General features: G+C 31.2%; 1 protein-coding gene across 11 annotated transcripts in view; it reads left to right on the top strand.

The window, feature by feature from the left end:
* The first annotated feature begins 1,175 nt into the window (after positions 1 to 1,175).
* The window catches only part of LOC144851787 (ryanodine receptor 2-like), a 77,890-nt gene continuing 63,864 nt past the window's right edge, over positions 1,176 to 15,201 (top strand). For all 11 annotated transcript variants that reach the window (XM_078709405.1, XM_078709409.1, XM_078709399.1 and 8 more), the window contains exons 1-4: positions 1,176 to 1,522; positions 9,870 to 9,986; positions 12,309 to 12,407; positions 14,286 to 14,357. In XM_078709405.1, the coding sequence (XP_078565531.1) occupies positions 1,448 to 1,522; positions 9,870 to 9,986; positions 12,309 to 12,407; positions 14,286 to 14,357 (363 nt within the window). In that variant the 5' untranslated portion in view covers positions 1,176 to 1,447. The remainder of the gene's footprint in view (positions 1,523 to 9,869; positions 9,987 to 12,308; positions 12,408 to 14,285; positions 14,358 to 15,201) is intronic.

Genomic DNA, 15,201 nt, shown 5'->3' with positions numbered 1-15,201 from the left:
AAAGGCATGCGGCCACTGTGTTTGGGGTTCACAGAATTATACGTCCCCCTTTCCACCACACATCATGAGGCGACAACATCAATGCATCTGGTGATGTGCTGGAAACGACCCCAAAAGGCTGTGGCAGGGCCTTAGTGCTGAGGCAGGGAGAGCACATTTAACATCTTTTTTTTTTATTTAATTTTTTTTTCAACCTGTATTCGATCTCGTAAATTTTATGTTTGCCGCCCTCAATTTTAAAAGAAATTGAATTATATTTTCATCGCAGGTGTACGAAACGGGTTGGTATACCATGCGTTGTTATGCCAATGAGTTTGTGCAGGTGTAGTGAACATGGTATTTGTTAGTCATTCGCTGTCAACACGCCACACTATTAAATGTTGATGCTGTTAATGAGGGGCGGATTTAGGCGGGGGATAAACAGGCTTTAGCGCCCCCACCCCGCCCTAAAATTTAACTTAAAAAAAAAAATCACGACTTTATAGTTTTCTGCAACCTGACGGACCGTTAGAAATTCAAATCATGTAAAGAAACAATTTTCTGTACGGGAACCTAGCAGCTTTCCTCTTTTAGGTTGCACAAGTAATCTCGAAAAGAAGTCCATCTGGATAAGTAGCCCACCCAAGTATAGGCCTACTAAAAAATTGAAGGAGCACATGGGCTTCTTTTTTAGGTGTGGTAGTCTATTTATGGATAATATAAATGAATGCCATACAACTTTGTTTCTGATTTTAAAAAAAAGTCCACTTATGTTTAGGCCTAGGCCTGACATTTTCAACCCTCTAAATATCTCTCTTTCAAAATAAAAGAAAAACAATATTAATTTTCCATTTAAAAACAAAATTTATCCGTAGAGGTTCGAACCCACTCTAGAGCTGAGAGCACTCAAACCTGCGCATTGCCATGTTACACATGACTGAACAGCTGATGGGTTCAAATCTTTAGGTCTTCATAGATGATCGATTGTTATGCCAAGATATTGAAAGGGTCACTGTGACAAGGAGTCCTTATTATGCAAATCGCAGTATATTGTCATTTTATACGAAATAAAATTAAAGACTGAGATTGATATAAATATATATCTACTGCCCTCAGAATTTAATGACAAAAAGTTCCCTTGCAACCAGTAAACAACCAACGTGTGAGCTTAGCTGGATATACTTGCAACTCATCAACCAGGCCAGGGTGAAATAAATCGTGTTCGAAACGGGTCAAGTTACACGGTGGATTCCTGACATAGTATGGATGCTTTTGACTTTCTTAGCAGTGCAATTGATTCTACAAACAGTGCATAAACACAAGCTACTCTCCGTGGATTTTCTTTAAAATATTGGATTAAAACCCCTTTCCTCCTAGCTTTGATTTTACTGATGGAAACATCTGAGGTTGAGCTAAGCCTGAGGAGGATTTGAGCAGACGGTAAAGTTAGCTAGGCCTAGGCTGGAGAATGGCCTCAACTGTGTCCGGTGGTGGGACCACTGGTGGTGAAGTCACTGAGGATGAGACAGCCTTTTTAAGAACAGTAAGTTTAGTCACCTTAATTATCTTATCATCAGGCTATGAATATTATCTGTAGCCCCTGTTACGAAAGAAAAATGTGTGCTGGCAGTTAACCCAATTTTGTAAACATTGATTGAGGAAAGCGTGATGCGAGACAATAAATATGAATTATGATTATTTTTTTTTTTCATTTATTTTCAAAATATTGATGAACAGTGGTTGTTTCGTGTCACAGACATAGTGCATATCTTTACAACACCGCCCCCCCCCCCCCCTTGCCCTCCAGCAAAAACAATCTCCTCCCCCTAAAAGAAACATCCTCTGGGCAATGGTGAGTAAATATGTTAAATTCGAACACGAACATAGTACATTTTTACGTAGTAAATGTAAAAATAACGAAATTGTAAGATAACAAATGCAAATGTGGTTTTTAAAAAATCAATCATTTTATGTATGTTTTTATTATAACTATTTTTAACATTGTAACATATAAATGAGAGGAAAAAATAATAATAATCATACACAGTATGGAATTTTTTTTCACTTTCTGTTTTTCTTATTACAATTGAAATAATATTTAATCTGTGAATTAAATAGATAATTAATTTGACAGTAAAAACGATTAAATTATGTATTCATCTTTTAAATAAAAATTTTAATTATTCTGCATATTTGGAAATAGTTTTTACAAAATATGTTTCAACCTACAAACTATAGAATAATCATTTATTTATACTGTCTTTGATAATATTTAAAAAAGCTGATCATATTTATCTATTTATGGACAAGCCATTTGGCTTTGATAACCAATAGATACTTAAATATTCATTCCCCACTGTTTAATATCATAGAGTGTGTGTTTATAATATCATAGTATCTTCATAATACAATTAAACTGCCAGCATAATTATAGGCATTAAGTTGATTAATCAGTCTACACAGTATGGACATGCAATGAATTTCATTATAAGCTATTGTTGAGTATTGTTGACAAATTAATGCGATCAGTATGGCATGAAACTGTCAAAAAATAATACAGTACTGTATTGAAAAATATTTGTACTAGTATTTGAACCCCTAATCTTTATTTCTGAAGAGAAGGTACCAGTCATAGGAGCCACATGAAATTAGCAAATAAATGTACAATGGTAATTGTCTTGGAGTGAATTGTTCTTGGTGATACTTGTCGGGAGGATTTGTCCGAGAGAAGTTGTCCTTGTTTGGAGGATGACTTTTATTGCAGTAGTTGCTTTGTCTAAAACGACCATCCCTAATTATACAGTACATATACTGTACTTAGTAATGATAGCATCGTAAACTCAAATGTGATAGAACAATGGCAGTAATTTAATTCACTTGTTGATTTTTTTCACTTTTATATTTGGAATATTGATTTGTATTGATCATGATAAACTATTTCTCTTTGATGTTTTTACAGTACTGTAACCATTGTGTACAATATAGGCCTATGTTGTATTATGTTTGTATTCTCCTAGCTAAACTGGTCTCAAAACAAGCATTTTATATTTTACAGTATTAAATTACAAAACAGTATTATCAACAAATTAGAATGTCATATACTTTTATTATATTATTGTATGATAATTCAATTTACAGAAATACATTTTTTGTCCATAGACATAGGCTGTCCATAGACATAAAGTAGGCTGTCCATAGACATAGGTTGTCCGTAAACATAGGCTGTACAGTACATAGTAGGCTGTCCATAGACATACACTGTCCATAAACATTTTACAAAATGTTTTGTCTGATTTACATAATTTGTAACATAGTGAAGTTTGAGATGTACAGATGTATACTATTACCAAAAAAGTCATGAATTATGGTTTAGCATGAGATTGATAATGCTCAGTGTTTTTGTTGTCATGAACAATTCATCATCTATCGTACGTACATTTACGACCATGCCTTTCATCTGTAAAAGCATTGACAACGCTATTGTTTTCTATTTGAACTGTATGAATAATATATGTTCATTCGTAATTTGTATTCAACATCATGCTATTCATTTACTGTATTTATTCAAATAAACGGCCCAGAGCGTTTATTGTTCAGGAGGGTTTTTAGAGAGGCATTTATTCAAGGGAGGCGTTTATTTTTGTGAGGTGTAATATGGTAGCATGTACAGTATAATCAACTAAATTTTCCAAAAATAGGAAAAAATACAACATAATTAATATCAAGAAGTGATAAAATACAAAAAAATCAAAATACTTGGTCAAGTATGTAGATCATGGAAGTCTTGAATTCTTCCACAAATAGAAATATGTTATAATATAATACAATAATGTTATTTGTGGAAAAAAATAAGGGCCCTGGGGCATTAATTTGAGAGGGCCATTTATTCCAAACAATGTTCCATCAGGGGCGTTTGTTCGAGGGAGGAATTATTCAAAGTGAGGCGTTTATTCAAATAAATACGGTAATTATTACAAAATAGATTTTACATAGGCCTATAGCATCTAATCAATTAAATTATATTTTCCAAGTATTTGACTTGTTAATTTTGTAATCTAAAAATAGAATAAAATTATTATTTTAATGGACGCACCTTTATTAAAAAAGATTGCCACTGTCCAATAAATTATTAATGGACCATATAATTCTTAGAGTGCGCTTACGAAACTTGAGGTCGGTAATTAATCATTCTCGTAAGTTTTTAATGACTGTCCGGCGCGATTTAGCGGGGCTTCGGAGAAGTTGACCCGACCAAATTTGTAGGGTGCATACTGGTCCGTTTTTAGATAAATACAAAGGGTTTTTGTGAATGGCTGGCGAGATTCAAGGATGTTATGGTTTTCTGGTGCTGCATGTTCTAATACTGTTCTAAGGGTACTTGATATACAGTATGGCCTGATGTGTAGATTTAATTCAAGTGAAAATGTTTAGTCTCAACGATTATAGACAACATCTTATATATAAGTCAAAGATGCTCTCCCGGTGGAATGCCATCATAAGATGAGAGAGCGTCATCTTGTAATAATTAGTCAGTACAGTTTATATTTTTGTTAATTTATACGTAATTTTACTTTCTATGGACCAGAGATTCCGGAATAGAAGATTAAATGTGTATAGTATTAGTACATTACATTGTGTGTTAATATGGGTCACTCACACCTTTACATATTGTATTTCCATTGTTTATTGGGGTCAAAAATAAACAAACAAACTATTAATATAGTCATAAATTCATATTAAATGACCTGACCCATGATATTGACCCAGAATAATGACCACAAACCTGTTACATTCTATCAATCTATGATTAGACTTTGGTAAATAAACAAAGTATCCAAAGATAGCAAATATATATTAAGTATATTTTGATATACAACCTTGACAAATTGATATTTGCATAATGTTGGAAAAGAGGTGTGGGTGCAGGGGTGGGGAAGTACAGGAGAGTACCATGGGGTAAAGTAGTTGTCCATGTGATACAGTAGTTGTCCATGTGATACAGTAGTTGTCCATGGGATACAGTAGTTGTCCATGGGATACAATTTGTTCATAGGATACAATAGTTGTCCATGGGGTACAGTAGTTGTTTATGGGATACAGTAGTTGTCCATGGGGTGCAGTAGTTGTCCATGGGGTGGCTATTGGTACTATTTGGATGCATATCTATTAACACAGAGATTAGATTGTGCTCCTGTTGGCCTAAGTGGATCTTAATGTAAATACAAGCATACCACATATCCTGTTGGTTTCCACAGCATGTATTTACATCTGATATTAATTATTAAATCAAACAAACGAATGATTTCATTTGGAGATGTTCTCCCAAGACAAACGCATCGTCCATTGTCTATTTAAATAACAGGCTCTTCAATGAGTTCAAGACATCATTATATTCCAATTTATTGGTCATATTAAGTTTATTTTTAATTAGTTATTGTTCTTACAATTGTATGTGACTGCTGAGATCAATAGGAATATTATAGAATGGAAGCAGTTGGTGATAAGATTATTGAGGTATGTTTAAAACAAATGTTTGTCTTTTATTCAATGTTAGTAATCAATCGTGACAATCTCCTCTTGTACATGTACGGTACTCAAGCCCATAGCAAGGATTTGCACAAGGGGCGGGGGGATCATTTGTCCACAAAAGAGGCAAAAATAATCACATGCTAAGCTAGTTTAGCAGGGCTATTTGACATTATACTTTTGCTGCTTGGCTCTTGAAATGGGCAGTTCAGGTAAAAGTGGGGGGCGGGGTTCGTTCATATTTTACATTATAATATGAAAACATCTATAGAATAAAAAGGAGGCTGTTGTTGGCTCCCAGTCAAAATCCACTACCTTTTAAGTTAATTCTAATTTGGATTGTAGTATACTAAGACTATTAAATGAATACTACAAAAAACAAGTTTATTTCCAATCCAAAATACTATTTATAGTTTGTGATTAGACAAAATAGTTTTCTAAACATTCTGTTGCCTGCTGAGGGTTAATTAAATGACTTCATGTCAACGGATTTACATGTAAAATGCGACCAGGAACGTCTATCAAAATAAATTGGGACATCAGAGGTAATGAAGTTTGTGTAAGGTTGTATGCTAGTAGAATGCTTCATCCTATTTTTATTGGTATTTTGTACTAGAGATTTACAGTATTTTAATTCATTCATACAGTAAAATATTATACCTTAAAGATGTATTGTCTCCCAAAAACAGAAAAAAATGAAGACTTTGAATAAAACCATTTTGTAGTTTTGATATTTAAGCTAGTCACTTCCATAGAAACCCCCCCCCCCCCCCCAAAAATAACTTTACTTTAACAAATTTAAATTAAATGGTAAAAAAATTAAATCAAAAACCCATTGTGACTGTTTTGGCTTTCAATTCAGTTTTTAAGGTAAATAATTTTTTTTTTCTAGATTTAATTTTTTGTCAAACTGAATTACTATTTAATATTATGTGACATTATTTAATGGCATATTCAACAAATGAGGGCAATCTTTAGTATTATAATTTTTTTTTGATGATAAATAATAAATTTCTTTAACATTATCTATTGATAAGAGACAACATGTAAGAAGTATTTAAAGTGTTGATTTTAAATGATTGGTTAGGTCTGTGATCGTGACTGACAGAGCCATATGCACTAGGCCAGGTAAAGCAATTAGTTGAGAGACACAATACTCTGACGTAGTCAAATTCATGACTGTATATGGACAACATAGTTGAGATGTGATTGTGTTAACTCAAGGCTTCAGACAGCTTAACAAATGTTTTATTTATGTTTCTTAATACAATTGTATGTTTACTATATTTTCATTTTCAAAATCTTTTAATTTATATGCTTTAAATGCATGAATTTAATTTTTGTTAAATAATAAAAAAAAAAATTATGTTATCATTGAATATATGATGTGGTTGTTTTGGAGTTTTTGGATGAACCTTCTGTTTTTTTTAAGTGCCATTTTTCAGACTAGATACCAGCTACTGAATCAATGATAAATAGGCCTAAATTATCCTCTAGAAAAAATACATTATTTGTGGAAATAAATGTTATTATTATTATAAAAATTTGAGATGATTTTGCCCCTTTCATTGAAAAAAAATCACATATAAAAATTGTATAATAACAGGGATGTATTGTAAGACATAATTTTTTTGTGTTGGAGGTCTGTGAGTGTTCGGATGAAAGTGCAATTTTCAAAGTAGAAACGGTAACGAGCTGCAAAATAAATATCAGGAATGAAATAGGTTCTTCAGGCAGGATCAGATGTCTCAAAATAAAATATTTATTGTAAAAATCTATTATAAAATATTTTATTTGGGGCAGAAACAAGAACTTTGTCTTATTATTTTTTTCTTATTTTTTATGCAGAATAAATAGGCCTATCAAATTAGCCCCTAGAACTCAAGACAATTTTTGCCTCTTTTTGAAAAAGAACCCATATAAAAATCATATAAGAGGGTTGTAAGGTATGCTAATTAAAAGCCTTATCCAAAAAAAAATGTTTAAAGCCTAATTGTCTACACTATCAAACTTTATGTGTCAAAAAAATGTGATGTGCCCATATATAGACATGATGATGTCATATCACTATCATATTTGGGCATATCACCACCATATTTGGGCACATCCCACTTTTTTTGTCAAACTTGTTTGATAGTGTAGACAGGGAGTTAAGGTTCTTTCACACAGAGCTGTGAGTTGTAATAATATCACAGTAAATTGTAATTGTATTTTCTTTCCACAACATTGCCTCAATTTCTCTGTGAAAAAGCTTCATATTGCTTAATATCTATTACTTTACATTTATATGCTTGTTGCATCTTTAGATCATCCATCAATTTATATTATAAAGTAAATGTTACTTAATGTTTTTGCCTCTGGCCAGTAGTTATGTACTATCCATTAACACTCTCTAAGCTATTCATCCATCTATCTGATTATCACATACTGTAGTGCCTTCAGGTCATAGAACTACTCTTCTGCTTTTTATATAACTAGGTTGACAAATTGATTAATTAAATATACAATAATTGATATTGGTGTCTGTTTTGGTAAAAGTTTTAAAGGACAGTTGATATTATAACATTTTTTAATAAATACTTTGATATACTGTATGTACAGTACCATGTTTGAAAGAATATTATTTTGTTTTTGTTGGTAACTCTAAAAACAAAGACCAACAAATATATATGTCCGTATTTGTTTAATGATGTATTGTCCCCCAAAAACCTAAAAAAATAAAGATTAATAAAATAATACTTTAAATAGACCATTTTGTCATTCACTTCTGTAGAAAAAGAAGAAAATAATTATTTCACTTATAAAAATACAAAAGAAACAGTTAATTTTAACCAAAAACCATTGTCTTTGACAGACAATTTAGGTATATTTTGCATTAAATGACTTTTTTTTAGGTAAATTTTTTTTTTCAATCCCGTTTTTGGTCAAAATGAATAACTATTATGTGACATTAAAATGACCTATTCAACACAAAATTGTAACAATATATTTTGTTAAGGGGGCAACATATCTTTAAGCATCAACCTTTGAATAATTTTCAGGGGAGGAAGGCGCTTTTTTTCTCTTAAAGCACTATATTTTAACACCTTTGATTAGGCTACCATTTCGAATTATACTGACACTAACTTTAGAATATGAAGAAACAAATCACTATATAGTCATATTCATTATTATTCAAGAAAACCATTTAATGTAATTAGATTTTTCCTGTACGCTTGTGATAATCAAATGTTACAATTTTATAAAAATTGTTATTCTTTTTTTGTCATAATATTTTCGGGGAAAAACAGGGCTGGCTTTAAAATAAGGGGTAGTGATATAAAGAGAAAGTTTTAGTTCTAGTCTACTGTGATAAAGAAGAATTACTGCTGTAGAACAAATATGAAATTGTTTATTCTGGTTTTAGCACATTATGGGTGTGCAGTTAATTTCAAATAAAAACATATAAATCCGATAGGATGAACACAGTGGTATCACTTCTCTTCAAATTAAGCACCCACTGAGGTAGCGGCCTTGGGATATACTAAACATAATGATGATATACTTTGATGTCATAATTAAACATTTAGGTTCTTTAACATCTTACTGGGTTCACCTGTTATAGAAAAAGTGTCAAATGATATTTAAGTTTTAAAGGTACTCAAATGATTATTAATTAATATATTTATATTGGTTTATTTTCATTTATTTTTTCATTATAAACAAGAAATATTTTTTACAAAAAAACGCCGCTCAACAGTTTTTCAATTATTGTTCTTTCTGGAGAAATTGTGATTTATTATCACTTATTTTTGTTTAACAATCAGAAGTAAACATTTTGTGTAGCGTAAATATAGTCTGGCCTACTGTACAGAACACAAATATAATCATCAACTAAACTATAGTACTGTATATATTGCAGGGTAGGACCGGCCCACATACTAGGTATAGCAATGCAAAATTAAAAGTTAATAATTTTCAAACAAAATTATAACAAAACTGTACTGACTGACCATATATTAACCTTAATGTATGTTTCGACTCAGAGGCAAAGCATTTTCATTGAGCTGCAATAAAGAGCTTTCGATTTGACACGACCTTTGACGGATGACCTACCTAGATCATATAAACCGATGTGTCATCAGTTGTCACCTGGACCGAGAAACCATCAATGTGCGGAGCAAGAAAACACGTCTCAAAAACCCGCACATGCACAGTGACTCACATTGACTTAACGCTGCTTCTGTCGTCGGCTGTCGTAAAAATCAAAAGCGAATGTTAGAAGTTGCATAGCCACATACAATCGGAAAATAACACTCTGCCATCAGCTCTAATGGACAATTAGTTTATTAGATTAAAACCTTATTATTATTTTTATCTTGTAGGGGGACCAGTTATGTTTAATGTGCTCATCGCAAAGCAAGGTATCCACCGATACTTTGATTTTAGCGGCTGAGGTCTTCGGTAATCGCATCTGCTACTTGGAAAAACGAGCTGGCCACGTATGTATACAGTTTATCATGTTTTTGATTAGTGAATGTATAATGGTACTTGGTATAACTGCTAAGGCCCTCTATGTATCCACGACTCCATTGTGTTACATGGCCGCCATGTATTTCATGGCAAGCTTTCATAACAAGCAGAAGGAGACGATCCCATACTTGAATTGATATGGGTGCGAAGTTCTGTCACATGTACACAGGGCTGATGGCTTTATGTCCCATCTGAAGGACGATGCAATGAGATTAAAGCATCTTTTCTATGAATGCACATAATGTGGCACAGACAGTTCTCAAGTATAGTAATCTCTGTCACACTATGAAACTTTATGTGAAAAAAACGTGATGTGGCCATATATGGACATGATAATAATATCAATCTAAACAAAATTATAGAATGGTTTGACCATAATCAACTCACACTAAATCTTAATAAGACCAAGCTTATGGTTTTCAGCACAAATCAGAAAACGGCAACATTTAAGAATATAACTTTACTTCATAATAACGAAACTATTGAAAGAGTTGATTCTTTTAAGTATTTAGGTGTCATTTTTGATCCTCAACTAAATTGGAAGGAACATATAGACAAAATGTCTTGTAAAATAGCTAAACGTATCGGTGTGATTCGTCGTATTAAGATGTATCTTCCTATGTATACTTTAAAAATGTTAGCAAATGCTTTAATTATTCCATTATTTGATTATTGTTGCTGTGTTTGGTCCAATTGTAACATAAGTTTTTCAGATTCTCTTCAGGTTTTAATCAACAGATTAGGTAGAATATTGTTATCAGTAGACATGTATACCCCTATTAATGATATCTTAAGTACTCTTGGATGGAGTAGACTTACAGAAAAATGGAATGAAAATATTCTTATAATGCTATTTAAATGTTTAAAAGAAATAGCTCCAAGATACTTAACAATATTATTTCAATTTACTGTAGATAACCATAATAAATGCACTCGCTCCCAAAGTAATAATGATTTATCTATTCCGTTATGGAATAACTCTCAGGGTAAAAGAACTTTTGTTTATAGATCAACTAAATTATGGAATTCTCTACCAAATAACATAAAATCAGAACTCCATAATATGTCTTTGGCAACTTTTAAATCTTCACTATAGAAATCATATATGTATTAACCTTTTTGCCTTCACAATTGTAAATAGTTTTATATCTGTTTTCTTTCTTTTTGTTTTTCTTTTATATTTTATTTTTGTTGTAAATATGTTTACTGAACCACTTTGGAAATCAGTACATCTGTATTGAAAGTGTATTTCAGTTTAAAGAAAGAACAAATAAATAAATAAATAAATAAAATGATGATGTCACATTACTACTATTTTTTAAGCATATCACTACTATATTTGGGTATCACATCACACTTTTTTTGTCAAACTAGTTTGATAGTGTAGACAGAGCAGCATCTCACATGCTCAAATGAGCATAGACATGTCTCTCTTGCCTAGCAGCATGGCTATATATAAAATATATAAATAAAATATATCTATTGTACAGTAATTATTTACTCCAAATTTGTGTGTCAAATGCTGTACTTTCTTAAGGATATACATTACAATACAGTAATGTTAATGCAATTGATGAAAAATCTATTTGTTTTATTGTATTTCCAAATATGGACAAAGTTATACAGTGTACTGACAGGAAATTCCAAAATATGGAAGTGTACTGATTTTTCAATTAAAATAACTTGTCAATAAAGGTACATAATTAGGGTGATTTATTACCAACACATTTATTTGTGTAGGTAGACAACCTTGATTTCATTATATTATTAAAAAAACAGTACTGCCTTTTTATAAGATATGATTATGGAAATCAATTTAAAATTTGTTGCTAGCATTGGGAATTAAATGTAAATGCTATCAGTAATTTATTATATACATTTCTTTAGGGAATTGAAAGTGTTTTGCTTTAAGATATATTATTGTCTCCTGAAAAATTGTTTTTTTTAATATGCCATTTTAATGTCACATAAAATAGTTATTAACTTTGACCAAAAACTGAATAAAAAAAAATTGACCTGAAAAAAATGTAATTCAAAGCAAAAAATACTTAAATTGTCTGTCAGACAATGGGTTTTTGGTTAAAATTAATTTAAAATTGATTTTGTCTTTTTATAAATGAAAACATTATTTTTTGGGTTTTTTTTCAGAAGTGAATAACTTTGTTAAAACTGCAAAATGGCCTATTCAAAGTCTCATTTTATTACGGTTTATTTTTCATGTTTTTGGGGGACAAAACATCTTTAATGAAAAAAGTTACTTTACAAACTATTCAATTTTGTTTTCTTGATAGGAATCGCCAACAGACTTAACAACATGTGTGTTTTACTTAGAGCAGGCTCTATCGGTAAAAGCACTCCAAGAAATGGTGACAGCCGATGCCATGGAAACAGTAAATATTTACTCCAACATTGGAGTTTATTTTTAGTAATCTATATATTTTTCATCAATTCAAGATTTAACAAGATTAGCTATATCAAACATTTGGATTAAAGCAGATTTACATCATTGATTAAGCTAATCCATTGATAGACACGGAAAGATATGGATTAACTGTGTATTTAGTTTGTAGTTTAATAATTGGAAATTGTCCACCTTCTTGATTAGTACGTAATCTAAAGAGTCAGAGGTCACTGAGTCAGCCATCACATCTGTACATTTGTCTAGACACATGGCTGTTATTTTGCCACTAGTTATTGCTTTGTTTGTTATCTTTTGCTAAGACATAACAATTGTTTATTATAATTTATTATAATTATTAACTAAATTTTAAATGCCAAGTGTGACGGTCGATTAATATCAAAAGCATCATAAAAAGGTTCTGAAATATATACAGTAACCATAAAATTGATTAGTACATAAAAAACTAATAACTCTCTTGGGTATCTTTATTTTCCAATTCTTCCTTTAATTCATATTGAACTTATATAGTACAGGTGTAGCAATATTACTTAAAGGAGTATAGTTTTCTAAGCTTTTTCTAATGGTTATGTTTATTTCCCCCTCCTCCTATGTAACCTCCCCCCCCCCACTAAAACATTTTATTTGCATTTTTTATCTTGTTGGATAATCTCATAATTGATGTGATACTGTAGCTGTAGATTGTTGTTGCTTGGAGCTTGCCCTCCAATCCCAAGATGCTGACCTAGTGCTGTAGGGTTGTAACTCACAACTTTTTCAACTCCACTCCCTAAGCCTCCAACCAGACTTTATTATAATATAAAGCATGATCAATTATAGTTTATCCGTCCTGTAATTTTTTTTTCATTTCATTTATTATACTTAACAAAACAAAAAAAAACAAAATAAAAGAGTTCAAAATCCAAATGACTGGTTAACCAAAAAGCAAAATGAATCACTGTCAAGTGGCTCACCAAAATGGAAATTGAAAAGAGTTCTACAATAATTCAAAAATTATTAATAAATTTAAAACCAATGAAAATGATGAGTTTCTTACAATTTTGGATGCATACTGTATGAAATAAAAATTAATTTAGGAAGTAATGGGTGTATTCCTGTCAGAAAGTGGTCAGGTTGAAAAACATACTGGTGACTAGAGTAGTTGTCATGGTAAACATAATGCTACATTAATTCGGTTGGTTTACTCATTAATTACTTTATTACTCATATGATATCTAAGACCATGTTAACATTAGCCCCCATTATGCCCACTATTTATGATCATTAGCTAGTTTTACTTTATATGTTTATACCAGTATGTGTATAACGTAAACGAACCACTTGATGTTAAGAGTATAATTATGTGTCTGCTTCATTGGTTATTGATCAGCCTGTTGAGACGAGAGCTAGTACTAGATACTGGTTGACGTGACAAAAACTGTATTTCATTAGGGTTTCATTAATTAGGCAATATGGCAAAACGTCGCTGTGTTTCATCAATAATTAAGAATTTTTCAGAGTGAATATTATCATTTTCCTTTCCTGTTTGTTTAAAATGTTGCAACTTGCAGTAACTAATGAATTAAAAAAAAATATTCCTTTGCATATTTAAATTAAATTTTTTATTGAGTGAAAAAGTAAACACGTACCCACATAAGATTTTCAAAAACTCAGAATTTTAGAGTGAATATTATTATTTTCCTTTCATGTTTGTTTAAAATGTTGCAGTAACTAATGAATTAAAAAAAAAAATCCCTTTTCATATTAAATTAATTTTTTTATTGAGTGAAGAAAGTAAACACGTACCCACATAAGATTATCAAAAACTCAGAATTTTAAACGATAATTTCTTCTTTTTTTTAATCTCAAGGGTGGACAAGTAGGCCACAAGACATTACTGTATGGACACGCTGTCCTACTGACACATGCAGTCAGTTCAATGGTTTGTATTTTGTTTTCTGGAAAAATAAATACATTGAATTCAAATTGAATTAAAGTCAAAACAAAAAAAAAGCTAATAATGCCAATTGTAGTTGGACAATCATTAAATGGTCAAATCATCTACGGTTTAGAATACACAATATTATCATGCATCAACTAGACTTTAACTCTCAGTTCTGTATCTCCACATACTACACAATATTTGCCCAGTATCATAGCAATACAGTATCTCATTTGTATCACATGTGGTGCCTGTATCATGGAAGGTTGGGTTAAGGGTTAGTATAGATATGTTACTGAAACACATGTGATTTTGTATTACCAAATATTCCTATGATACTGGAGAAATCTAGATACAGACCGCGTTGGGTGACTTCAAAGCTATGTCTACACTATCAAACTAATTTGGCAAAAATAGTGTGATGTGCCCATCACATCATCATGTCCATATATGGGCACATCACATGTTTTTTCACATAAAATTTGATAGTGTAAACAGAGCTTAACATATCACACGATTTGTATACCTGATGCAACACAAAACTATTGCTTTAAGGCTGTGACACTTATTACATCTCGCGGTCACATTGATGACATCAATGAGGAAGCTTTTTGACTGATTTCTGAGTTTATTATAATAATAATATCAATTATTATTGTTATAATATCTATTATTATTATATGCCTGATATTAGGGGAAGCAGCTAATCATGCTGTTTTAACACAACGTTGTAACCTTGAAGATGTTTACATAAACAACGTAATTATGTTATTTCAATTTCACTTGATATAAATAGTGAGATATGTTGATTATTATTATTATTATTATTATTAATATTGCTGTT

Source organism: Antedon bifida, chromosome 9 (assembly GCF_963402885.1).
Source record: "Antedon bifida chromosome 9, ecAntBifi1.1, whole genome shotgun sequence".
Classification (NCBI taxonomy): domain Eukaryota; kingdom Metazoa; phylum Echinodermata; class Crinoidea; order Comatulida; family Antedonidae; genus Antedon; species Antedon bifida.
Note: the sequence above shows the minus strand (reverse complement) of the source record. Positions and strands in the feature narration are given on the sequence as shown.